Raw genomic sequence first — 27797 nt, forward strand, 5'->3', positions numbered from 1 at the left:
CGCCTCACATTCCGCGCTGTACTATTAATATTAGCTAGGAATGGACTCAATGAATGTTGCAATTCCGGCGAATTGTTGGAATTGTGGGAGTTGTAGTTTCATCTCTTCCCCAGCTTTTCTCCGTAATTTTGAAGACCAACGTGCATACTGTAATGTGCCAGGATCTTTTCAAAAGCTTTTGTTTATTTGTTCAATTTCTAAGGCCACTCATCTTAGTCAATGATTCATATGCTTTGGATAGAAGCATTATGCATTTTAGTATAGCACAATTTAAATTAGTGAATATGTTATTCAGAAAGTGGATGTATTACTCATTGAGAGTGAATGCAATCTTGTTCATTAGGTTCACTATAATTTTCAATGCTTTTATTTTTCTTGATTCTCTCCGGGGTTATTTTTATCACTGTCCTTTTTCACTGTTAAGAAATGCACTTGATTTCATTACATAGAATAAAGCTTGAGAGTCTTTTAGAAGAAACTGGCTGATTGCTTTGGCTCTTGGGATTGAGAGGGGGAAAGATAGATAACAATAGCTATATCCTTGTAAAATTGTAATTATGTTATTAGATTTCTTTCATATAGGGAAGCTTAATTATGTTTGGCTGGTATGTATGTTTGTTAGATTGATTTTTGCAGTTTTTATAATCGGTTCGTTAGGGTTATAATGGGCTTTTAATCTACTGCTGATGTTCAATTTCTTTTTATTATTGTACTATTGTATTATTCTGTATTGTTGTAAGCCGCCTTAAATCCTACGGGATTGGGTGGCATAGAAGTCGAATAAATTATATTAAATTAAGGACACAAAAAATTGATGGTCAAATACAAATTTAAAAGTTGCTTCTATCTTCACTTCACTTTGTATATATATATACACACACACACACACTTTATTATATTGTAACCATGTAATAGCTAGGCAAGAGACAAAAAACTGACAGGAGATTCAAACCATTAAAGGATTTGAAGGAATTTGCAAACATTTTCTCAGGCCAATAAATTTTATTTATTCAGATTGCTAGCATGTCTAAAAAGGTGCTTCCAGAATCCTGACTTTGGGCTACATTTGGGTTAATTACATAGAGTGCAGTAATATGGGCGTCCTCCTACAATGATTTATTAAAGGACAGCAATTTAAAAAATTGACTAAGAAACCAGGAATGTTCAAGTAAGTAGCCTGAAAAAATTCTAACTAAATCAGGTTGTCAGAAATGTTTATGTGTGTATTGATACTATATTATATCTATCTATAAAATATTGAAAAGCATTCCTTGTGTATTTTGAATATTGATTCTTAAATTTCAAGTTCCACTTAGGTGACAATCCAACTGAGCTCTTACTCATCTGACAGCACATAAACCTTGGCATGGCCTTTCACATTTTCCTGAATATATGAAGTGAGCGCATTACTTTTTTTATAAGAGGATTTTTTAATGCCCCCCCCCCCTACCGGGCCAAATTGATTAAAAGCAAGTTTAGGTCAATTCATTTCACTGAATACAAAGTGGAAAGCAAGATCTAAATTACAATCCCTCTTTCAATGGACATACAAAAAAGATTAATGCCTATTTTTTTGCACTTGGGAGTGCTCAGAGATGTAGCAGCCAGGAAAGAGATGTCACTGGCCCACTTCGAGCATGGATGGACAAGCAAAAGAGGGTTTTGTTGAGTCCAACAAAATTAAGGCACTAGTATAATAGTATAAGGAGCAAGTCTTCGGAGAGGGGCGGCATACAAATCTAATAATAAATAAATAAGCTCATCGATGCCGATGGGAATGAGTTTTGAGGGTTAACTTCATACGAGTACATAACCATATTCCAAGAACTACATTTCCCACAATGCTGTAAAAAAAGGGAGGGTGTGTCAGCTTTTTCCCTTCACGTGGGTGCAACTACCCGATACGTTTGCCCAACATGCTTCTCGAAGTGGACTCTGCTTCCCGTGATGCGCTGCGCCCGATTTACGGGAGCCGACAGGAGGCGTCTCCCATCAGGGCGCGAATGCCACTAGCCACGAACAAGAATTGCCCGGCCGTGCTGGGCCTACGGCAGCGAAAAACACTCAGACTGGCGAGTGTTCCTATCTTGGCTCCCTCCGCCCGCGCGAATCCAAGGCGGTTCTGGAGCCCTCTCGCCTTCATCACTTTCCTAAGCTTTGCTACGCGTTTCTACCGGCTGCGGGAGCCGCCGCACATCTGGTATTGGGTTGCGGGATGCCATGGCGACGGGGGCGGGGCTTTACTTTAGAGGCGGGGCCTCTCGGGGGAAGGGAAGTGTTTTTGTTTTTTTAAAAACCTTTTGCATTGGAGCTCACTTCAATAGGAGATTGATTGTTTCCAGGTGACTCGTGCAGTTGCTTTTTGGTTAAGCTGCCTTGGGGTCGTTTGCCCTGAAAGGCAGAATATAAGCAAAAGTAACATTTTGGGTCGGGCTCTTTCCTATGTGCATGCATCATGCTCTTTCATTTCTGTCCTCCTAACAACATTATGAGTTGAATTGGGTTAGGCTGTACTATACTTGAGTAATTAGTCCAAAGGTAGCTTTATTTGAGTGAAGGTGCCAGATTGGCCTAGATCTTAATCTGGCTTTAAGATCGAATATGTGGTGTCATGTAGAGCAGTGTTTCCCAACCGTGGCAACTTGAAGATATCTGGACTTCAACTCCCAGAATTTCTGGCTGGGGAATTCTGGGAATTGAAGTCCAAATATCTTCAAGTTGCCAAGGTTGAGAAACAGTGATGTAGAGGCTAGAGTACTGTTTTTATTATTGCTGTGAGCCGCCCCGAGTCTACGGAGAGGGGCGGCATACAAATCTAATAAATAATAATAAAAAATAATAACAGCGAACACCAAACGGATGAAATACAAGAATCTGACCTGGTTAAGCAAAATTCAAATACTATATCAGGTTCAGAACAGCGTGCATGAGTGCACCAGCGTGCTTTCCATCCCCTGTCCTAATGTTTCTCTTTTACTAGTATCATGTATATAAATATTGTTACATCTTTGTATACCACCAATACTACTTAATTTTATTTTATTTAATTTATTAGATTTGTATGCCTCCCTTCTCTGGAGACTTGGAGCGGCTCACAACAATCACAACAATATACAAATCCAATATTTAAAAAGCAACAAAAACATTTAAAAAACCCATCATTAAGAACCATTCAATACAATCATACCATTCATAAAACTATATGTGCTCAGGATAGCACAAAGGTGGGTCTTAAGTAACTTGCGAAAGGCAAGGAGGGTGGGGGCCGTTCTGATCTCGGGGGAGTTGATTCCAGAGGGGCGGGGCCGCCACAGAGCAGGCTCTTCCCCTGGGGCCCGCCAGACGACATTGCTTAGTCGACGGGACCCGGAGAAGGCCAACTCTGTGGGACCTTATCGGTCGCTGGGATTCGTGCAGCAGAAGGCGGTTCTGAAGGTACTCTGGTCCGATGCCATGTAGGGCTTTATAGGTCATTACCAACACTTTGAATTGTGACCGGAAACTGATCGGCAGCCAGTGCAGACCGCGGAGTGTTGACAAAATGTGGGAAAATCTGGGAAGTCCCATGATAGCTCTCACGGCTATAACAAAAGTTTTGTCATACTTGACAAAACAAACAAATAAATAAATACAAGAATCTGACCTGGTTAAGCAGAATTCAAATACATCTGGGTTCAGAAACAGCGTTTTTGACACAAAGAAATGACCAAGCTCTTTACACTTCTGCTGATCTGTCAGTATTGTACATTTTTAAGAGACATGGTTGCACTCTTCAAAACATCACAAAATAAAATATGAAAGTGCAGAGACATTGGACTGAATTTGTTTTCTTAATCGAACGTTGTTGGTTGCAGTGGTCCAAGCGTTCGCTTTGTAGTAAAAAAAGTATTAATATGTTAAATGTGATAAATATATGTGCAGGTCCATTCTAGGACATTTTTATTGAGGGTACTTTGTATAGAAATTTTTGAGCTATGGCATTTAAATCTATGAAGCAATAGTCCTACTTATTTCAGGAATTGAAATGAATGGATTTGATTTGATTTAAAAGCCGCCCAACTCCTTCCGGAAATGGCATGCTGATTTATTATAAGTTCTGCAATTTAGTCCACCTCTGGTTTTTAGTTAATACAAGTGGCATAGGACCTGGTAATACATAGAGTTGTCTCTTGCCCTGTAGTATCTACCTGGTTAATTCAATCCTGCAGAGTTTTTCAGAATAATTCCTTTAATTACACAGTGTCATTTCAGGATTGCAGAAGCATGCCTTCACTGTAGCAGCCCCTGCCCCCTGGAATGCGATTCTCTTTTAGATCTGGACAGCTCTTGCCCTGCAGGTATTTTGAAGGGCTTTTTAAGGCGTTTGGCAAGGGAGAATAATGTCTTTGCTTGGGTCCTGTCCAGAGGTGGTCGTTCCTACCACTTCTAACTGGTTTTTAGAACCGTTAGTAAACCAGTGATGATGTCATAGAGCCAGTTATGTTGCTGCTGGCCCATGGGCGCTGCTATCTTGGATTTTGCTTTTGCACATGCGCACAAGCTATTTTCTTTATTGCTGTAGGGGTGCGTGCGTGCACTCTATGTGGGCCTAGGCGAACCAGCATCAAAATGATCTACAAATCACCCGTTTCTGTCTACCTTGTTATTCTTGACATACAAAAATAATGCTTGCAACCTTAAATGATTAGAAACCTACAGAAACTGTAATCATCATTATAAACTAAACAAAGTAAAATAAGAGTGATCCAATATGCACAGTTATTCATACCAAAGCCTATGCCTTAACATGAACTTAAGTTTGTCTAATTATAAATAGGCTCAAACTGCTGGGATATAAATTCTTGATTTATTTCTAGCAGGATGAGTTGGAGAGTGAACTTTTCCAAAACAGACACTATACTTTTACAGCAAACTATGATTAGTTTTCATTGTTCCTGCATATCCCGGTTTTAAGATTTGTTTGCGAAAGCTATGGCCACAACTCTCAGTTTTTAATTTTTGTGGGCATGTCAGCTTCCTAGTTTGTACATTTTAAAGGTGCTTAATTGTGCATCCTATTTTGAAGGAAATGAAGATATGGGGTGAAAGTCAATGTAATAGAGTTGCATATTTGTAGAATTAAATTAAACCATGTAACTTAATATGATCTAAGAGAATTCTTTACCTAGCCTTAGTGGAAATTAAAGATCAGCTGCTTTTTTCATGAACTACATGCAGAACTATTAAGAATTCATCATTCTAATAAACTAGAAGTAAACAAGACTAAAAAGTGTAAGTAAGTATAAAGTTCAAACACTGATAATGAACTGATATTACTTTTGTCTTTTTATAGCTGGGATGAAACACATTTTGGAAAGATGGGGAGTTATTATATTAACCGGACATTTTTCTTTGATGTCCATCCACCTTTGGGGAAGGTAAAAATATACCATAATATTTCACCTTTTTCAGATTTAGTTAATACTTTGATGGAACTTTGTTAGTTTCTGTAAGCATTAAAAAAAATTCAGTGGATATTCTTTAAAATAGTAATTATTTCGGTTTTATAATTTGGATGTTGTTATCTGGTTGCTCTTTCAACCTTGGCTGGAACATGAGAAACAATCTTTTTCAAAATTGATAAATCAGTTTAAATCTGATTGGTTTTAGTGTTATATGGTAAACTATTACTTCAAAAATGCTCAACTCTAAAAACGTTAGTGCAGTTCCAATCTAATGAAAGCTTGCTTTTAAATTGCAATTTTTAATGTGACAAAAGGATGAAAGTATTCAGTAATTGATAGAGATTAATCATATAAAATTCTGAATGTTAAAAGTAAATATGAATCTAAATTTAATTTATTGATCTGCCTTCACACATTATTTTTTGCAGTTCAGTTTCCAGACCTGAAAATATATATTATTTGTTAACATTTTGCTTAATTATTAGAGTTTTTAGAGTTTTGTTATGTATAAAATTTTATAATATGAAAGTTTGGGATGTCAATATTCTTAACATTAACTATTTTCTGAGTATTTATAGTGTATTTTTTCTTGGCATGCCTACTCATTTATACATTTTGGAATCACAACCATTAAGAATAGATTTACTTTGTTCATTGTTTTCTATCCATGCTTTTATTTTTTATTTTATTTTACTTCCATTGTAATCTAGGGCTAACTTTAATTTTACTTAATTGCTAGACCTCTGTTGATGTTTTTGATCTGATGCTTGTCTATACATTGATAAGGAGATCATAATAGTGATAGCTTTCTTCCATTCTCATTACATCTGCATATTTAACCACAAGATTTATATTTGAAAGCAATGAGCTATAGGCAATACTTTTTATTTACCTTAGGTTTTGGGTAGAAAAATAGGGGGGGGGGAATCTGCCTAACATGTACAGTGATCCCTCGATTATCGCGAGGGTTATGTTCCAAGACCTCTCGCGATAATCGATTTTCCGCAGTATAGTGGTGCGGAAGTAAAAACACCATCTGCGCATGCGTGCCTTTTTTTCCATGGCCGCGCATGCGCAGATGGTGGAGGCGGGGAGCGACGAGAGTGCGGAAGCCGACAGATTGCTTTGAATGCCGGCTGCCCCCACCCCCCAGCACCCGCCTGCCCGCCGTTCACTGCTCGCCCGCCCGGCTGCTCGCTCGCCGCTCGCCCGTTCACCCGTTCACCCGCCCGGCCGCTCACTCGCCCGTTCACCCGCCCGCCCGGCCGCCATTTGCCGCTCGAGAGCAAGAGGGGGAGAGATAGAGAAAGAGAGAGAAGGAAAGAAAGAGATGAGAGAGGGAGGAAGAGAGTGTGAGAGAGGAAGAAGCAAGATAGAGAAAGAGAGAGAGAAAGAAAGATGAGAAAGGAAGGAAGACAGTGAGAGAGAGGAAGAAAGAGAGAGAGAGAAGAGTGGAAGGAAGAGAGAGAGAAATTATAGAAAAAAGGGGAGAAAAAAAGAGAAATGAGAAAATGATTGAAGCAGAGAATGACAGGAAAGAAAGAGAAAGAGACAGAGAAGTGACTCTTGGTGATGACGTATGACGTCATCGGGTGGGAAAAACTGTGGTATAGCAAAAAAACCGTGGAGTATTTTTTAATTAATATTTTTTGAAAAACCGTGGTATAGCGTTTCGCGATAATCGAGATCGCGAAAATCGAGGGATCACTGTATTCATCTAGCTAGCATCCTTAGTCTGGTCAGCTTCAGCACATTATTTTATTTAATTTATTTATTTATTTATTTATTTATTTGATTTGATTTGATTTGATTTGTATGCCCCCCTTCTCTGAAAACTCGGTTATCCCATGGTTAGGGCTTAAAAAAACCTTCTTCGGAGAGAGTAGCAATGAAAAAGCCTACAAGCCGAGAAGATCGTTAGCACCTTGTTCGGGCTGGAAAAATATTCTTCTGAACAAGTAGCAATGAAAAAAAGCCTGTAAAGACTTAGAGCTGGAAAAAACCTTCTTTGCAATGATTAGCAATAAAAAAAGCCTGCAAGCCAGTAAGAGCCAGGAAGATCATTGGTATCTCGTTAGGGCTGGGGGAAAAAAGCTTCAAAAAAGCTACATTTAGAGTATAAGACAACAAAATTTTCACTTTCTTTTAGGTAGGAAAAGGGTGCATCTTATACAGCAGTGTTTCCCAACCTTGGGAACTTGAAGATATCTGGACTTCAACTCCCAGAATCCTCCAGCCAGTATTGGCTGGCTGGGAAACTCTGGGAGTTGAAGTCCAGATATCTTCAAGTTCCCAAGGTTGGGAAACACTGTTATACAGTACTGATCAAATAATATTTGATTTGATCTGATAAGCTTTTGAATTGTCTTCTATTAATATTGGTCCTCTTCATCCCTAGATGTTAATAGGACTTGCTGGCTATCTGAGTGGCTATGATGGGACTTTTCCTTTCCAGAAGCCTGGGGACAAATATGAACAACATAACTATATAGGAATGAGAGCGGTAAGATTATAAATATATCATTGGAGAACAGTAGCGGGTTTCTCTTTTAAGTTCTAATAAATGTTAGAGCCAGAATTTATTCTGTTCCAGATTCCTTCTGTCTGTGGAAAAAGTCTTAATTCAGGGATGAAACAGCCTTTTTCTATCAGTTCGTTCTTCTTGCAAACTTGTTCTAAAGAACTAGTATAATGGTACCAGTGGTGGGTTGCTACTGGTTTGGGCCAGTTCACCCAAATCGTTAGCTCTGACTCCAAGACGAGAGTGAACCGGTTCTCTGTATCTGTGAAAGTGGTCCCGTCCGCCCCTGGGTTATAGTGACCTTTACCTCGGCTTCCAGAGCCCAGCTGATCAGGCGGATTGAATTGCCGTTCCACAGCTGTTTTCTTTGCTCCTTGCCTAACTTGCAATGCGGAAGTTCTATTTCCTCTGAACTGCAAACGCACGCATGCACAATGAACCGGTTATAAAGCCGGCAGCAACCCACCACTGGATGGGACCACCTATCATGGGGAGGGTCCTGAATTACTGATGATGAAAGGAAATGTTAGATCCACTTTAGATTTTAAGAAGAGATTTTGAAATAGCCTACTTTTTAAAAAGCCTCATTTTTAAAAGAAATATTTCTTAAATATTTCTTCTGGATGTTTAAATGAAATGTAATTTATAGCTAAAGTTTGAAAATGTATAGGAATAAATAAGGGAGGTGGGATGTTTATTTTCTGTGTTGGAGCTTTTTTGATCTCAAGTATGCCATTCTTTACTTGTGACTTTTCCTGTGCAAGTAGTAACAATATAGCTGATTGATCTGCAAGTGGTTTCACTACTTTGGGACACACATATTAATGATGTTAGAATGGAGTGAATAGAATTAAGGAATTGATTTAGTATTTTAAGAACTGGTTATGTATAAAGTAAAAGAAATGAGGAAGAGTAATTGAAAAATTGTATCTAAGGTATGCAATGCCTAGCAGAATAAATTACATCCTTTATTATTATTTAAATATATTTTTTAAAGATTTTGGATGCTTGTCAACCAGCATGTGTTTATCAAAGTTCACGTATCCCGAGGTCATGTGATTGCCATTTGGGATCTTCCCAATCAGGTTCCCACAAGAAAAGTCAGTGGGTGAAGCCAGATAATCTTAATGACCTTGTGAAGAATGTTTCTCTTCTCTTTTATTTAGTTTTGTGCATTCCTTGGCTCATGTCTGATCCCATTCTGCTACCTCACAGTGCTGGAGTTGTCCAGATCATTGCCTGCAGCAGTAATCACTGCTACCATCCTGATTTTTGGTAAGCAGCTGTTTTGCATGGCTTGGTCTTTGTTTGCTCTTTTCTATTGTGAAAGATTCCTTGAGATAATTGGCAAGTCTGCATGCATCTTGTTCATATTTAATCTTATGCCAAATTTCTTTAACCTTGCTGTTCTGTTCGGGTCGTATGTGACCCGAAGCCAAGTTTGAGTCCCTGTAAAAAAATTTCCCTGCATATCTGAAACTTGAAATTTCATGACGTTTCATCATTTCAGGGGTTCTCTCTATGAGAATTTTTTTTGGGGGGTGGGGGGCTTCTTTCTTGCTGAAAAACAAAAAGTCACACTTCTTCTGTTCCCGGGTCACCCTGACCCGGACCGAAAACTCTTCATTTGAAGTACTTATGTTTGGTCAATTTGAATACTTTTTTCACTTGGAAAGTAGTCTGAACATTTCTGCACACAATGATATGAAAATTGAAATGAAAAAAGTAATTCTTATTGGTTTATTTTGCTGATAGAATGCATGCCCCCCCGTTTTTGTGAAATATTTTTCAATTTATGGATAGTTTTGCTTGCAAAATGTGCTCAATTTTACTAAAGTTGGTGTGGGATTGGTAGTTTGAATATTTCTGAATATAAGAAAAATATAAATGAACTGAAAGAAATATTTCTTATTGGTTGTTTACAATCATAAATAAGCCCCCCCCCTTGGCTGCTTGCAAACATTTTCACTTTATATTTACGCAGGCTTCAAATCCGAAATATTTTTAATATCTTATGCATTCATTTACTCATTTTAACATGGCTGATCATCATAAAAATATTTGTGGGGGTGGGGAAAATTTTTTTTTTACTCACGTTGACTGTTTCGGGTCATATAGACCCGGACCAAAATGATTTTTTTTAGGTACTTGAATTTGGTCTTTTTGAAAGCTTTTTCCACTGGAAAACTAGTTTGAACATTTATGAACATAATGATATGAAAATTGAACTGAAAAAATTGAGGCTGGCTGTGACCTTTTAAAACAGCCGCGCGGCTTCCCAGCCGTCTCCCGAAGCCAAATGCCAAACCCAAACTTCCGCGTTTGGCGTTCGGAGGCTGCTGGGAAGCCCCCCAGCCCGGCTGTCACCTTTTAAAACAGCCGCGCAGCTTTCCAGCAGCCTCCGAATGCCAAACGCGGAAGTTTGGGTTTGGCGCTCGGCTTCGGGAGACGGCTGGGAAGCCGGGCGGCTGTTTTAAAAGGTCACAGCCGTGCAGCAGCGGGTTTTTTTGGGGGGGGGGTTGGTTGCACGGATTAATTGACTTTACATTGTTTCCTATGGGAAACAATGTTTCGTCTTACGAACCTTTCGTCTTACGAACCTCCCCCTGGAACCAATTAGGTTCGTAAGACGAGGTATGACTGTATAAGTACCTAAAATGATCAATTTGCAGTCCAGGTCAAATAGACCCGGGAACATAACATTAGGGAGTTTTTTCAAACAGAACAGCAGGGTTAAAAAAAAAAAATCTTATGGCAAACTTTTGTATCCTATTTACTGATAACAGACCATTATTATTTATTAATTGGATTTATATGTCGCCCCTCTCTGGGGACTTGGGCTGGCTTACAACATATAAAAAAACCCCAATACAATACAAATCCTAAATCCAACTAATATAAAACTCATTTATCTAATCTAAAATCCCCATTATATTAAAATCATTCCCACTCAACAACATCATTCGTCGGCCAGGGGGCTAGAGTCTAATGGCCTCAAGCCTGGCAGCACAAATGAGTCTTTAGATTCTTATGGAAGGCGAGGAGGGGGCAGTACGAATCTCTGGGGGGAGCTGATTCCAGAGGGCCGGGACCCCCACAGAGAAGGCTTTTCCTCGAGGTCCCGCCAAATGACATTGTCTAGTTCAGGGGTAGGGAACGTTGGCTCTTCTATGACTTGTGGACTTCAACTCCCAGAATTCCTGAGCCAATCATGCTAGCTCAGGAATTCTGGGAGTTGAAGTCCACAAGTCACAGAAGAGCCAACGTTCCCTACCCCTGGTCTAGTTGGTGGGACCTGGAGAAGGCTGACTCTGTGGGACCTAACCAGTCCCATTATGAGAGATTCTCAATAGTGGCACTTCAATTATGGGAAATATTGTGCAGAGATGTATTATGGATCTTGCAGAAAATCTGATAGATATTTATTCATGTGATCATGAGGTTAGTTGGGGGAAAGATCAGAAGCAACATGAGAAAATATTACTTTACTGAAAGAGTAGTAGATGCTTGGAACAAACTTCCAGCAGACGTGGTCGGGAAATCCACAGTAGCTGAATTTAAACATGCCTGGGATAAACATATACCCATGCTAAGATAAAATACAGGAAATAGTATAAGGGCAGACTAGATGGACCATGAGGTCTTTTTCTGCCCTCAATCTTCTATGTTTCTATGTTTCTAACAAACTTTAATTTGTTGTTTAAGAAATCAGTGTTATGTGTTTTATATCTATCTAATATGAAGTGAGCGAACACTTCTGAGAATCTTTATTAGGACTTATTTAGGGGTGATACGAATGGCAAAATGCTCACATTTTTCCGCACTTATTGTGTCTGCTGATTTGCGCCCAGATGCCCTTTTTAGGGTGACTCATTCCCTCCATCATGTAGAGGGAATGGAGAAGCTCTTGCAGACTAGAGCTGAGGAATTTGTGCCATTTCTGTTGGATAAAGTCGCTCAGATTTGGATAGACCTGAACTCTGATTGGGCAATTTTGACTGAGATGAGAGGGGAGGGTCTTAGCCTCTTCGTGTAGGATGAATTTGAATCCGTGACTCCTGAGGAAGAGGACAAGGCAGTATGAGTGATGAATTCCTCCACTTATCTGCCCCTCCTGGCTGGTTTCGGCCAGCGGGGTGGGGTGGGAGGGTGACACAAGGCTGGCTCCAGGCATTAATTAATACGTCCTTGAGTGAGGGATTCTTTCTGCAACCATTAAAGGAAGGGGTTGGGCGACCCATTCTCAAGAAGCCTTCCCTGAACCCAGTGGAATTAAAGAACTTTCATCTAGTCACCAACCTACCCTTTGTAGGGAAGGTTGTTGAGAAAGTGGTGGCACTCCAGCTCCTATGGTTATTGGATGAATCAGATTATCTGGACCCCTTTCAATCTGGCTTCAGTTCTGGCTACAGCAGTGTTTCCCAACCTTGGCCATTTGAAGATATCTGGACTTCAACTCCCAGAATTCCCCAGCCAGCATTCGCTGGCTGGGGAATTCTGGGAGTTCAAGTCCAAATATCTTCAAGTGGCCAAGGTTGGGAAACACTGGGCCACAGCATGGAAACTGCTTTGGTCAGGCTGATGGATGATCTCTGGCAAGCCCGAGATCATCCTGGTGCTACTTGACCTCTCAGCTGCTTTCAATACCATTGACCATGGTATTCTTTTGGGATATAAACATACAAACATAGAAGATTGATGGCAGAAAAAGACCTCATGGTCCATCTAGTCTGCCCTTATACTATTTCCTGTATTTTATCTTAGGATGGATATATGTTTATCCCAGGCATGTTTAAATTCAGTTATTGTGGATTTACCAACCACGTCTGCTGGATCACAATCTCCCTCTTCCTGCTTGTTATACCTGTAGCTATGCAGCCAAGCATCCTACTTGCTTTTCCTACCACCCGACCACACTGTTCACCCATTTTGGGACTGTCAGAAATCACTACCCCTAAATCCTTTTCTTCTGAAGTTTTTGCTAACACAGAACGGATGACTAAGAGAGTTGGGTCTAGGATGACTAAGAGAATTGGGGCTAGGAGGCACTGTATTACGGTGGTTCTCCTATCTCTCTGGTCGATCTCAGTCAGTGTTAGTAAGAGGACCGAGATCGCCCCTTGACCTCTTGTTTGTCAGGTGCCACAGGGCTCGGTACTCTCCCCCCTCCTATTTAATAGGTACAGGAAACTACTGGGTGAGGTCATCCGACAATTCAGGGTGAGGTATCAGTAATATGCGGGTGATACCAGTTGTATATCTCTATCCCACGCCAATTCAGTGAAGCAGTGGATGTGATGTGCCGGTGCCTTGAGGCTGTGAAGATCTGGATGGAAGTCAACAGGCTCAGACTTAACCCAGACAAGACCGAGTAGCTGTGGCTATTGCCTCTTAAAGACTATGTCAACTGTCCATCCTTGGCTCTTGGATGGGGGGGAGGAGAAATTGTCCTCCTCAGAACAGGTTTGAAATTTGGGGGTCCTCCTGGACTCACAGCTAAAACTAGATCATCATTTGACAACTATTGCTAGAGGGACCTTTGCACAAATTTGTCTAGTGCACCAACTGTGAGGCTAGTTATATCGAGAAGCACTCCTCACAATCAATCATGCCCTTGTCACCTCATTATTGATTATTGCAACACGCTCTACATGGGACTACCCTCGAAGAGTGCTTGGAGACTACAATTGATCCAGAATGCAGCTGCACAAGCTGTTGTGGGTGCACCTAAGTACACCCACATTACACCAATCCTCCATGAGCTTCATTGGCTCCCTATAGGTCTCCAGGCACAATTCAAGGTGTTGGTCATTATCTTTATAGCCCTACATGGCTTAGGGCCAGGTTATCTTCGAGACCGCCTTCCAGCGACCGGTGAAATCCCACACATATGGTCTCCTCCAGGTCCCATCACCTAAACAATGTTGGCTGGTGGGCCCGCAGGGAAGGGCCTTCTCTGTGGCTGCCCCAGATCTCTGGAACCATTTACTTCCGGAAATCAGGACTGCCCCCACCCTATTGGCCTTCTGAAAAGCAGTTAAGACCTGGCTTGGTGAGATCCGGCGATGGAATGATATGTATGATTTATAATTGTTTTAATGTTTAAGATGCTTTTAATATTTTATTCTGTTGTTAAGCTGCACGGAGTCCTTTGGGAGTTGAGTGACATATGAATTTAATAAGCAATAATAATAACAATCAAGTGGCTGATTTGTTAGTGTTGTAGTTGTCCTGGGAGGTGGGATGAAGGGTTTTTTTCCCCAAAGGGTGTTTATTATATGGTGGATTTTTTAAATGTTGCAAGCCTCTCATAATCACCTATGGTCAGCTTAATACATCTGTTTAATAAATAATACATATTTCTCTTCAAAGAATTATACAAAATAATTCACCTTTGAAAGAACAGGTTTATTTTAGAGTCATCTTTTGGTGATGGAGTCATCTTTTTTCTATCTTGTCTTTGTACAAGTATGCAAGCATGAGCGAGAGAGAGAGAGAATGTAAGTTGGGGATCATCTTAGATTCAGAATATCTGTCTAAGTACTGTAATGTCTCTAAATGAAAATATTGGGATATGACAATTTACTTTTAAAATTCAGTATGATTATGTTTGGCTAAGCATTGATAAAGAATTTGAATGACAAAGCTAGTATATGTTTCTCTCCTTTTTTTCAGACACTGGCTTCATTACAATCTCACAGTACATTCTTCTTGACCCCATTTTGATGTTCTTCCTTATGGGAGCGGTTCTCAGTATGGTTAAATATAATTCCTATTCAGATAGGTAAAGAGCATTCATATTTATTTACGTTGCAAATTTTAACCTGTCGATTCAAGTCAGTTCAAACCTTTATTGTCAGAGTATAACGTGTGTACAATGAAATTGGCTGAGCCTCCCTTTTATTTTATTATTATTATTTATTAGATTTGTATGCTGCCCCTCTCCGTAGACTCGGGGCGGCTCACAACTATAACAAAGACAATGTAAGAACAAATCTAATAATTTAAAAAACACTAAAAACCCCATTGTTAAAAGCAAGCATACACGCAAACATACCATGTATAAACTGTATAGGCCCGGGGGAGATGTCTCAGTTCCCCCATGCCTGTCGGCAGAGATGGGTCTTAAGAACTTTACGAAAGGCAAGGGGGGTGGGGGCAGTTCTGATCTCCGGGGGGAGCTGGTTCCAGAGGGTCGGGGACGCCACAGAGAAGGCTCTTCTCCTGGATCCCGCCAAATGACATTGTTTAGTCGATGGGACCCGGAGAAGGCCAACTCTGTGGGACCTAACCCGTCGCTGGGATTCGTGCGGCAGAAGGCGGTCCTGGAGATATTCTGGCCCGATGCCATGAAGGGCTTTATAGGTCATAACCAACACTTTGAATTGTGACCGGAAATTGATCGGCAACCAATGCAGACTGTGGAGTGTTGACGTAACATGGGCATACCTGGGGAAGCCCATGACTGTTCTCGCAGCTGCATTCTGCACGATCTGAAGTTTTCAAACACTTTTCAAAGGTAGCCCCATGTAGAGAGCATTTCAGTAGTCGAACCCTTCCTGCACCCCCCTAACCCTATGCAACTCACAGTGAAACACACAAAATCCCCGAATTCTACTAACACACCATCCACCTACCTCATGTGAGCATATTGCACATTGCGCTGGCTTCGCAAGTCAATCGCACAATGTTGTAAAGTTGTTTTCCATTCCGAAGTCTGACAGCCCAAGGATAAAAACTGTTGTTCTGCTTGTTTGTATGGCTTCCTATTGCTTATATGCTTCTATGCTTTGTCCCAAAGATGACTCACACCCCAAAGAGCCCTGTGGAATATTTACAGTATAAAATCTAAAGCAGCTATAATGCCAAAAGTTCATCAAGAAAAATTTTAAGAATTTGATAGGGGGCCACGGTCGCTCATGTGATAAGACACTGGGCCCGCGCACTGCTGAGATCAGTGGTTTGATTCCCGTGAGCGAATAAACTATGTAGGCACAAGAAAGGAGCCTCTCCCGATTGCCTACTGGCATTCAGGGGTCTTACAGGTAAAGATAACATTGTCCGAAAAAATTCCTTTCACAGAGGCAGCCAGTCCTGGATAACATGTGCCATACACTTTTAAAAAAGTTTGATAACATATATGGTTAAAATACAGTATAACCATTTCTTTGTTTCTTAACAAAGAAGGGAAACAAATGAGAAAATGGAATACACAATACACCAGTGATTGCGAACCTTTTTTTCCTTGGGTGCCAAAATAGAATGTGTGCATGCTATTGCGCATACGTGAATGCCCACACCCATAATTCAATGCCTTGGGAGGGCAAAAGTAGCATCCCCTACCTCCTGGAGGCTCTCTGGAGCTGGAAATGACCCGTTTTCCAAATTCTGGTGGGCCCAATAGGCTTGTTTTTCATCCTCCCCAGGCTCCAAAGGTTTCCAAAGGGTAAAAATGCCCTCCCCCATTCCCCTGGAGGCTCTCTGGAAGCCAAAAATGCCCTCCCAGAGCTTCAGTGCAAGCCAAAATTCAGATGGCACACAGGCATATTGGAGATGAGTTAGTGCAACAGCTTGTGTGCCAGCAGATATGGCTCCGCTTGCCACTTGTGGCACCCGTGTCATAGGATCGCCCATCACTGCAATAGATTCTGTTTAAATTGTAAGGATTTAGTGTCCATAATACAATTGCTGAAACTAGCATAAGACTGGCAAACTCATAAGACTGGCAAATAAATGTTTATTTCAAAAGGAAATATTGCTTTAATGCAAGTTATTGTTGCTGTCCTATTATTTACTGCTATTTTATTATTGTTTTATAAAAACACCTCATAAAAGTGGCCATATGATACTGATAAGGTTGTGAAAGTTGAGGACAGTCTCTGCTTCCTGTTGTGGTAGACCAGGGCTGTCAAACTCGCAGTCCATGGGCCAGATGCATCTCACACACTGGCTACACCCAGTTTAGTGAAGGGGAAAAAAGTCGTGATATGTCACTTGATGATGCCATGACGACGTGAGTTTGACACCCCTGTGGTAGGTTCTGTGGGTTCTAATCAAATTGTAGATGTTTTTAATAGGACCTTGTCTTACTTTCCCAAGTAAAGTGAAAAGGATAGCTACTAGTAGTAAGAAGAGGATGTTTGTGGCGATAGAGTGATCTGTGAAATTTATTGTATCCCTGGTTTGTCTATTTATTGGATATTAAATCCCAGCTCTTTAGCACTGTTTAAAATCATTATGTTTTATGAATTGAATTACTGTACATTTTTCATCTACTTTCATTAGTCTCTAGAAAAATTATTACCAAAGTACATCATTGTACTCTGTCTTTTATTACTTGCATTTGTCACCCAATGCTGTCAACGCAACAACACTGAGCAATGCTTATGTATTTATAGTATATAGGTAATAAAACCATCAAAGTTCGGATTGTTTATCTGACAATTTTACCTACTTGGGCAGCCTCGAGTGCGTGGGGTACATGTGGTTTTTTTTTAATATATTGCAGATGAATAAATTAATCTTAAGTCTTAAGCATGCTTGTTTGCACAAAAGACTGTAACAAAAAGACAAAGAGGTTTAAAAAATATATGGAATGAAATGTCCTGCATTAGAAGTATAACTAAATGGTGAAATGATTTTTTTTTTTGCTTAACCAATCAAACTTTTATTCCAGGAAGTGCCACAATAAAATACATAGATCTATAATGAACTTTTAAAAAATACAGTAAGGATATATACAGTGTTCCCTCAATTTTCGCGGGTTCAAACTTCTCGAATAGCCTATACCACGGTTTTTTTTAAAAATATTAATTTAAAAATACTTAGTGGTTTTTTTCTATACCACGGATTTTCCCGCATGATGACCAAAAAAAAAATATTGTTAATAAATAATTATGTTTATAAATATCAGGATCACTAAGTGTCTTATTCAATGGTGAGTACCAGTAATAATGGTGAGTAAATTATTGTTAAGAGAATGGGAAATGGTAATTTAGGGGTTTAAAGTGTTAAGGGAAGGCTTGTGATACTGTCCATAGCCAAAAATGGTGTATTTACTTCCGCATCTCTTCTTCGCGGAAATTCGACTTTTGCGGGCGGCCTCAGAACGCATCCCCTGTGAAAATCGAGGGAACACTGTACATTGTTATAGTAACTATAGTGCAAATAACAACATTTATGCTAAACTTCAACTGTAGATGGGACAGATACAACAAATGCTTGGATCTCAGAAAAAATTAACAAGTTTTTGTTTTGATAAGTTATGTGCCCGTAGATGAGGTTTTCTGCATTAATTAGGTTTGTGTTCCTCCTTTCCTTCAGGATTACAAAATGGCAATCAGTAGTTTCTCCTCATTTGTTTTTTCACAACAGCGCTGTGAGAGTGACAGTGGCTCACAGATATCATGAGTTTATGTGGTAAAGTGGGTACTTGAACCTGAGCCTCCTTCTTCCTGCATGCTGAGATATTGTTTTTAATCTATCTAGACCAGATTTTGAATGGACATTTTTATTATGATTACTTTATTATAGTCGTGGACAGAATTACAAACAAAAATACATGAAATATAAAACAAAACAAAATATTACAATTGGTGATGGATTTGTCAGTGGATAATCAAAGTTTGCCTAATTTTACAGGTAGTACCAAAAAAAAAAAAAGCTGTATTAAACGAGAGAGTCATATTGTTCTAATAACAGTATACAGTATTTGATCAGATTGCTTTATATATAATTATGGAGAAATTTTAATTTTCCCCAAGAAAAGATAACTGTTTTACCGCAAATGGTGTCCTCTCTGTTTATTGGAACTGCAATTCCTACATTTTCCAGAGGAAATTTGGAACACACCCAGTTGGAGACAGCTGTTGTAGAATAGGCTTCTTGATTATGTACTTCTATAGCAGGGGTCCCCAACCTTTTGAACCTTAGGGACCACCACTTTTAGATCCCACGGACCACCAAATTCATAATTTTAAGACCTGTAGACCACTAATATGATTTTTTGAAAACATAAATACATTTGTAAAATAATGAGAGAACTTCCATTTTATTAATATAAAATGCAACTATTTAACATAACAAAATTATCAATGCTTATTTAATCATAACAAAACATTTAAAGATTGTTTAATTGTAACATAACAAAACATCCCCCCCCCAAATAGTAATTCTGAACAGAAAACTTTAAACTCTATATTTTACAGGTCCTTTACTGCCCCCTGGTGGTTCTGGCTGTGTTTGACTGGGGTGAACCTCGCTGGTGCAATGGGGGTGAAATTTGTTGGCCTTTTTGTTGTCTTTCTGGTTGGCCTGAATACTATCTATGAACTTTGGGAGTTATTGGGAGACCTTAGTCTGTCACTGGTGAGCACGTAAAACTCATTTGTTTTTTAACATTTGTATGAAAAATATATTCTTAACAACAGACCACAAATTGCAAGGTATCAATTAGATTACTGAATTCAAGTTAAAATATCCTCGGACTCATATTTATACAGTTGGCTGAACTGTATAAGCTCTCCACTTGCATTATATATTGAAATATTGTTGTAATTCATTCAAGACAATGCTTTATTTTTCGGATTGCGTGTAAGTATGTACTCTCTCTCTCTCTTTCTCTCTCTCTCTGTGTATGTATGTACGTATGTATGTATGTATGTATGTATGTATGTATGTATGTATGTATTTATTTATTTATTTATTTATTTATTGGATTTGTATGCCGCCCCTCTCCGCAGACTTGGGGCGGCTAACAACAGCAGTAAAACAGTATATAACAAAATCCAATACTAAAAACAGTTTAAAAACCCATTATATAAAAACCAATCATACATACAAACATACCATGCATAAAATTGTAAAGGCCTAGGGGGAAAGTGTATCTCAGTTCCCCCATGCCTGGCGGCAGAGGTGGGTTTTAAGCAGTTTACGAAAGGCAAGGAGGGTGGGGGCAATTCTAATCTCTGGGGGGAGTTGATTCCAGAGGGTCGGGGCCGCCACAGAGAAGGCTCTTCCTCTGGGTCCTGCCAAGTGACATTGTTTGGTTGACGGGACCCGGAGAAGACCCACTCTGTGGGACCTAACTGGTCACTGGGATTTGTATAGAAAGAAACACACTTTCTGCAAATTCCGGAACTAGAATTATTAAAATTTTATTCTACTAAGCCTTTGTCAGTCATCTGCTGACATTGCCCGAGTATTAAACTATTATTTCATAGATCTCTGGCTTTAATGCCATTAATCAATTTGGCCAATCCATGCAGCCCTCTCTCACTTGTAATTATCTGTGTGTTTTTGTTTGTGTCATGCTAATCGATGGAGGCTTAATTCCTACTATTTCCTATCTCCTAACCTGCTTATCTGATTCTTTACAAATATATCTGGAACTCGTATTTTTAGAATAATTTGCTGTCTGTCTGTCTGTCCGTCTATCTATCTATAATTTGATATTGATTTTGAACTACTGTAAGTAGAACTTTCCTGACAGAACAATTATTCAATGGACCACTGCAGTCCAGAAATTATTGGCTGCTCCAACATTGGAGATTGGACAAACATTTGTCTGAATGTTATGGGCTTTCCTTCTTAAGCAAGGGGTTGGACTAGAAGATCTCAAGGGTCCTTTGCATTTCTGTTATTCTATATACATATACAGATTATCTCGCATTGTTGTTGAGTACCCAAATTTACAGCCATGCGTAAAGTTCTAGAAGTGATTTTGTATAACAAATTTTACTGCTGAAATGTCTTAAATTGGTTACCATAATAAGTTGTGATGTTTGTTGGGGACCTGGGGAGGAAGCCTGGAAATTGTTTGAAATTTAGTGAAGCAATAAATGTAGCCTACAAATTGGATTTTTTTTAACCCAATAAATTACTGGTTTATAGCTATGCCTGATGGACTTAATGGCCTTTACATGTTGAGTTACTTTTTTAAAGATGAAGAAAACTGCAAGTCATTCATCACTAAGAGTTTATTTTCTGGACGTAAATAGCTTGCCTTGGTAGAAAGAACTTAAATTATTTGCGGATAGTAAATTATTTCTATTCAATGCTTAAAAGAAATTAAATGGGAAGTATGCTGACATTGACAATATACAATATTAAATTGACACCTCATTAACAGCAAGAAAAGTGGCTTTCTGGCATATAAAATTTAACAAAGTCCTGTCTTCTCTGCATGACATTTTAGTTTAATGTTATTTTAACAATTGTTTCTATTTCTTTTATTATGAAAAAGTGATTTTTTTTTATTTCTGCTGTGTGATTTATTTTCTTGATTAAAATACAAGGACCTGAGTTTCCGCTTTTGAAAAAGTATTAAACAATTTCAAATGGAATAAAGCAAATCATTTTGCTTAAACTCCTTTTGCAGATGGTTGTTTGGAAATTTAAGCTGCATTGTTGTCATTACAGTTTTTGAATCTTAAACTATGCAAGATCAGTATTGACAGAATAACTGAAAAAACAACACATCGATATTATTAATTAATTCTCTTCGATAGGATATTATACAATTTATTCAGTAATTCTTTTCTGCGATTTGCATTCTTCTTAGATAACTGGAATAAATTCTTGCAATAACAATATAAGTTGAATGATGAGTGGAAAATATTAGACTTGGACAGCATTTCATGCAAGATTATTTGAAAATATCTGCTATAATACTAAATAATTTTGGATTAATCCATTTTTTAGATAGATGCCATGTGATTTTTTTTTTTTGGTACACAGTTAATATATAAGTTCCATTTTTTTTTGTTTATGTTCAATCACATTGTTTTTGAAATGACATATGACTTTTTTCTTCTGTTGCCATATTGAGGTACTCATGGCATGATTTACTATAGAAAGATAATATATCTGATGAAGTTTTTAAATAAATTGAATATGCTTCATTCCAGTCTAATTTTAAGTGCGTAAGCATGCAAATTTGCAGCTTTGTTCCTTCAGCACTGGAAATATATGCAGAAACTTGTTTTGATAAAGAAAAATCTTGTCTAAAAGTTGATGCATTTGTTTTGATTTTTTTTTTTAATTTCAGGTCACACTGGGAAAACACTTCTTGGCTCGTGCACTTTGTCTCATTATACTACCTCTTGTCCTCTATACAGCTCTTTTTGCAGTGCATTTTGCAGTGTTAAACAGAAGGTATCTCATCTCATTCTGTCAGAGAGAAAATACACAGTTGAGAAACTCTGCATTGTAATTGCTACAGTGATTATTTGGACCCTAGCCTTTTAAAAAGCCATTTAATTGAGTTCAGTGTAGTGTTTACATTGATTGCTTGCAGCACCAGGCCAAAGCTAAGCAGGATTAGAAATCTCAAGGATGCAGAGTAGCCGGAAAAGTAAAAACAATAATAACAACATACATGCAAGAAAAAGGGAATAGTGAACTACTTACTTATTGCTGCCAAGAAAACCTGAGTAACTGTTGGGCTTGATTTCAGTGAGCGTTCATTTATTTTTAAACTGGCTTAACATGATTTTTTAATGAATAGTGAAGCATAGCCAAACAGACTTTGAAATTATTGCTGATTATGGGTGGAGACAATAACTGATGTGATAATTCACAATTTTGGCTGTTGTTTTGCCTCTGGAAATTAGAGGTTGTAAAGATCTCTATAATCTAATCCATGGCTTGATCTCTATCTATCTATCTATCTATCTATCTATCTATCTATCTATCTATCTATCTATCTATCTAATTGGATTTATATTCCGCCTCTCTCCGAGGACTCGGGGCAGCTCACAACATATAAAATATAGTCCACAATATCTTAAATACAATTAATTAATTAAAAATCTAAAAACAAACCCAGAAAACCATAAAAGAACCAATCATTCCATTCACTCCACATTCTCTCAACACATTCATTGATCGGGGGCAAAGATCTAATGGTTCCAGGCCTGGCGGCATAAGTGAGTCTTCTGACTCTTACGGAAGGTGAGGAGGGTAGGGGCAGTACGAATCTCCGGGGGGAGCTGATTCCAGAGGGCCAGGGCCCCCACAGAGAAGGCTCTTCCCCAGGCCCCGGCAAACGACATTGTCTAGATGACGGAACCTGTGGGACCTGACCGGTCACTGGGATTCATGCGGCACAAGGCAGTCTCAGAGGTATACTGGTCCCATGCATGTAAGGCTTTATAGGTGATAACTAACACTTTGAATTGAGTGTATCTGATAGTATGTCTAATCTAAATGATACTTCTAGTGGTTATGGACATAGATCTTTGTAGACATTTAAAAGAAGTGAAAAGCATTTTTCTTTTGCTGCTACATTTTCTCCTTACTTAATCATACTGTGTACTTTTTTCTCAGTGGAACTGGTGATGGTTTTTTCAGCTCTGGATTTCAATCCCGGCTCATAGGAAACAATCTTCATAATGTTTCTGTTCCAGAACGTGAGTATCTGGGTTATTAAAGAGACAAATGCTCTAGCAAACACGGTAACTCTACATTGTAATAAACAATATATTTTCCTATACATGTATTTAGAAACCTTTTAGGCAGCTCTGAGCAAAGCAGATTAATACTTTTTTAAGAAAACATTTTTTAAAAGGCAATTTTTGCTTGGTATTTTTGAAATATCTTGAAGTGCTGCTTCCAAGTTATTTCTAAAAAAATAATCTTTGTTATGTTTGATTTGGGGACAGAATGTACAATTAAGCACAAATGTGTTAGAGACATATAGAATACTTTTGTTAATGTTTTGTATAAAATTGTGTACTTCATAGTGAGGCTAGGAGGGCAATATATTTATAAATTGAATTTCATACATCTGTGTTAGATTAAACATATTGAAGACCCAGGTTGTTTGGGACAATTTGCTGACTCTGTAAACAGTTTAGAGTTGTCTGTGGGGCACTGTGAAGCAGTTTATAAGTCTTAAGTGCTATTGCTATTTGTAAGTACCATCCTGACAAAGGCCATATGTTATTATACAGCAGATTAAGTTCAAAACCACTCAGTGTACAAAATGTCAATGACTCTGAGTAAATAGCAATAAACTACCGATAGTTGTCTCCCAGGTTGTACCTAATGGCAGGTTGTTCAGTGTACATATTGTACAACGGTTTGACTTAATTATGACTTGTATGACTTTTAAATTAAGCATAAAATGCTAAATTTGAAACTCTATAAACTTGAGCCAGGTAAGAATTACATTATATAAATAGCATGTTAATGAAAAAGCAGCCACTTACTGCTTATTCAACAAGACTTAGTTGTAGGTTAGCGTGATACATGAATTAGGTTGATTAGTCTTGTAAAGTTGTTGTCAAACAGTATTACATTTACATGAAAGATGCTAAAACAGGGCTGAATTATCTAAACAGATTGATCTATTTTATACCTATTTATCAGTAGCAGTTTTCTGAACAAGGAACACTGGGAAGGAAGCATTGGTAAACCACTTCTGAAAAACCATGCCAAGAAAACTGTAGGGACTTGTTCAGGCAGTCTCCAAGAGTCAGAGACAATTGAATGGAAGGGGGGAAAGGCAGTAATCTATGGTTACAAACGCAACCATTGCTTCTTTTTTAGATGTAGCATATGGCTCTGTCATAACACTGAAGAACCTTCGCATGGCGGGAGGATACCTTCACTCCCACTGGCACCTCTATCCTGAAGGAGTGGGAGCAAGGCAGCAGCAGGTCAGTCAAATGTGAAGATATCATTTTTGTTGGCTTGTCTTGGTTAGCTAGGCTATGAAACCTTCGACAACACCGAGCAGAGAATTTTAACAGAGTGTGGATGTGTGATAAAGCCAAGACACAGACTTAGTTAAATAAGTATTACTTACATATAAACAAAATATAAACAATCCAGAATAAGCACGTAGCGAATACAGAATAATAAGCACTGAGCAATCACAAGATAGAAGCACAAAGCAAAATACAATATAGATAATAAGCACGAAGCTTATACAAGAAGATAATAAGCACTGAGCTTATACAACAAGATACGCACGAAGCGTAAACACAACTCCCCCTCTCAGGCAAAGTGAAAAAGAAATGACTGAGCAGAATAATGAGCTTTTATAGCTTCAATGAGGAAGTGACGAAACAGCCTTGAATATTAACTCTTCAAGTTAACTCTTTAAGTGCACATTAACTCTTTCAGTACAAGTTTGGTACAAGTGTACAATATGCAGTTTACAATGGCAATCCCTAACAACCATGTACCCTGTACTAACAATTTTCAATCATTCTACTGATATTTCCATAAGTCATTCAGATGACTAAGACATGTGAACATTAATTATTTCTTCACTACTTGTTCAAGACTTGTTTTTCCTACTACTAGTCATGCCATTCAGGAATCAGGTATCTCAAACGTAGAGTTTGAAGAATACAGTACATACAACCTTCCAAATCATGTTCTCCACTCCTACTATATTTTGGGTGAAAATTTGGGTGTGTCTTATACACTGAATGTAACCAAAAACAAGAGGAGGTGATGATCTGTGGCAATCCCTGTAGCCTGGAACAGCTGATTGGGGGGTGTTCTGCCAATCAGCTGATTGTGCTGAATCAAGCTGTAATAATGTGCTGAAACTGACCTGGCTGTTTGCTATTTGTTGCAAGGAGTTTGTAGCAACAATCGCATCCAGAAAGCACACACAAGGAACTGATTCAGCAGGATTCAAAAACTTTTCTTTATATATAATATAACAAATGAAATAAAGATATACTACCAAAAACAGGTTTTCAAATGTAGTAGTAAAAACAAGCAAAGCACAAGAAGAGCAGAGGATTTTTAGTTTTAGTTTCAGAGATTAGTACAGCATGCAACTTTGGTACAGAACAGTTCAGCTAAGCCACGCCCAGACTCCTTGCTGTCTCCTTCCTTGTTGCTCACACAGAAAATACTGTTTCGGTTTCCAAACAGCCCTCAACTCTCTCACACATGCTAGCCAGATCTTATATTCTGAAAAATATGGTTTATTGGTACCTGTAATAGTACCTTAATACCAAACAAATTATTAAATATTATTTTGGTAATGAAACATAATATCAAAATTTAGTCAACTAAAAATATTACTGGCTAAGTAATCAGAGTGAAATGGCTCTGATTGCAGTTTTGTTTTACAGTAAAGCTTTTTAAAAATTTTAATAATATTTAATGGCATACTATTATATTTATTTTTCACTCTTTATAGACCAAATATATGTATGTAGACTATAAAAATATATGTAAAGGCTTCATTGGTTGCATCACTTAGGTTCATGAGACCATTGTGATGATTTGAGCTTAAAATCCTTGATAGTTTAAGATCCTTGTTACCATCAAAATCAACATGACTTTGAATGAAAATTATTGTGGAATAATTGTGGGATAAATCTGTTTTTTGTTTGATGTAATCCTGTATGTAAGGTATTGTATTTGTTACTAATAAGTAAGAAGTGTAGCTTCATTAACGTACTTAAGAAATTAAGTCTAATAAGTCTTATGTATCCCTAGGTCACAGCCTATTTACACAAAGACTTCAATAATTTATGGATTATAAGGAAACATAACTTGAATAGAGGTAAATTGAAAACCACACAAATGGATTATATTATTCATTTTACTTTTTTTCAATGAAAATGTCTCTTTACTCAGGATTATGTACAGTCATACTCGTAACAATGGTGTTACAATCTTGGCTTTCTTTCAAAGAAAAGCATAGTTGTAGGAATGCGCTTGTGTCACTTGAGAGGTATCTATTTTGGATATCTCATTTGGGGGACATTAATAAAAGGAAGGACAGCTGGGAAGTAAAAAGGACTTCTCAGATGAAGTTAATGTACATTTAATAAATATAAATTGAATATAGAAGAAAAATCTAAGATATATTTGGGTGATTTAGTATTTTCATTATTTGTACTTCTCAAAACAGCTGTTAAAAACATCAATTTATTTGAATAATTTTTATCTAACTTTAATAAAATATATAAACATTAAAACAATATATATATTTAGGAGTTTGGTTTAAAGCTTAGTATACTACTGCAATAGCAAGTTGTTCCTATACATATACATGAGGACTAAATTTCTAGCAGATACTGGGTACCTGCTATAATAAAAGAAAGAAATAATTAACTAATTTGGATTAGGATTTTAAAAATGTGGTTATTTCACAACTTGAAACTTAGCTTGTCTAAACAGCTTCTCTTACAGCTATTAATTGAAAAGTCAGATTAGTTACCAGACAATGAAATAAATACATATTCAGTTTTTCTACAATTGCATGAAATCATAGAGCTAGGAAGTATGCTTCCCCTCTTTATATTATTTTGGTAATATATTTAAGTATCAGTGTTCTAATGTCTGTGTCCATTCGCAAATTCATGCTGAGGCCCCTTCTATTCATCAGATTATTCAGACTCTTCCTTCCCTGTGGAGTTTGTGAAACATGGAGATGTTATCCGTCTGGAACATAAAGAGTAAGTTCCAAAGGAGTTGGATAAAGAATTTTCTAGGTTTGCCTGAACTAAGTATTCTAACTGAAGGTGAATATTGAAGTTTTGATCTACCAGCAATGTCTAAAATAAGTTTTTGAAGCCGATGTTGATTTATTATTATTTCTTTTCTTTGTGCTTTAGGTGTATTCTGGGATGTTTCCTATTTGTAAAGTTACATTCTTTAACTTTAAATGCTTAGCATCAGCTTCATTGAGGCAATAGAGATTTTTTGGGTTGATTTTATATAGGAGCAATAACAACTAGTTAACACGGTTGCACATTTGGAAATTGTTTCCATGGAAATCAATGAGCACCCTATAGAAATTGTGTTATTTGTATATTGATAGATACATAGATATTTAACAAAGCATTATTATA

At 38.0% G+C, this 27797-nt stretch overlaps 1 protein-coding gene across 3 annotated transcripts in view; it reads left to right on the plus strand.

The window, feature by feature from the left end:
* Nucleotides 1-1966: 1966 nt before the first annotated feature.
* POMT2 (protein O-mannosyltransferase 2) overlaps nucleotides 1967-27797 on the plus strand; it is a 64719-nt gene continuing 38888 nt past the window's right edge. Inside the window, exons 1-12 of one of the 3 annotated variants that reach the window (XM_070733858.1) lie at nucleotides 2177-2200; nucleotides 4241-4337; nucleotides 5333-5417; nucleotides 7843-7947; nucleotides 9132-9240; nucleotides 14641-14749; nucleotides 19173-19332; nucleotides 22013-22119; nucleotides 23293-23375; nucleotides 24517-24626; nucleotides 26437-26503; nucleotides 27332-27401. In XM_070733858.1, the coding sequence (XP_070589959.1) occupies nucleotides 4297-4337; nucleotides 5333-5417; nucleotides 7843-7947; nucleotides 9132-9240; nucleotides 14641-14749; nucleotides 19173-19332; nucleotides 22013-22119; nucleotides 23293-23375; nucleotides 24517-24626; nucleotides 26437-26503; nucleotides 27332-27401 (1046 nt within the window). In that variant the 5' untranslated portion in view covers nucleotides 2177-2200; nucleotides 4241-4296. Of the gene's footprint in view, nucleotides 2201-4240; nucleotides 4338-5332; nucleotides 5418-7842; nucleotides 7948-9131; nucleotides 9241-14640; nucleotides 14750-19172; nucleotides 19333-22012; nucleotides 22120-23292; nucleotides 23376-24516; nucleotides 24627-26436; nucleotides 26504-27331; nucleotides 27402-27797 lie in introns of all 3 variants that reach the window. The other 2 variants (XM_070733846.1, XR_011557457.1) reach the window with 2 other exon arrangements.

The sequence above is a fragment of the Erythrolamprus reginae genome, chromosome 1 (genome assembly GCF_031021105.1).
Source record: "Erythrolamprus reginae isolate rEryReg1 chromosome 1, rEryReg1.hap1, whole genome shotgun sequence".
Classification (NCBI taxonomy): Eukaryota; Metazoa; Chordata; class Lepidosauria; order Squamata; family Dipsadidae; genus Erythrolamprus; species Erythrolamprus reginae.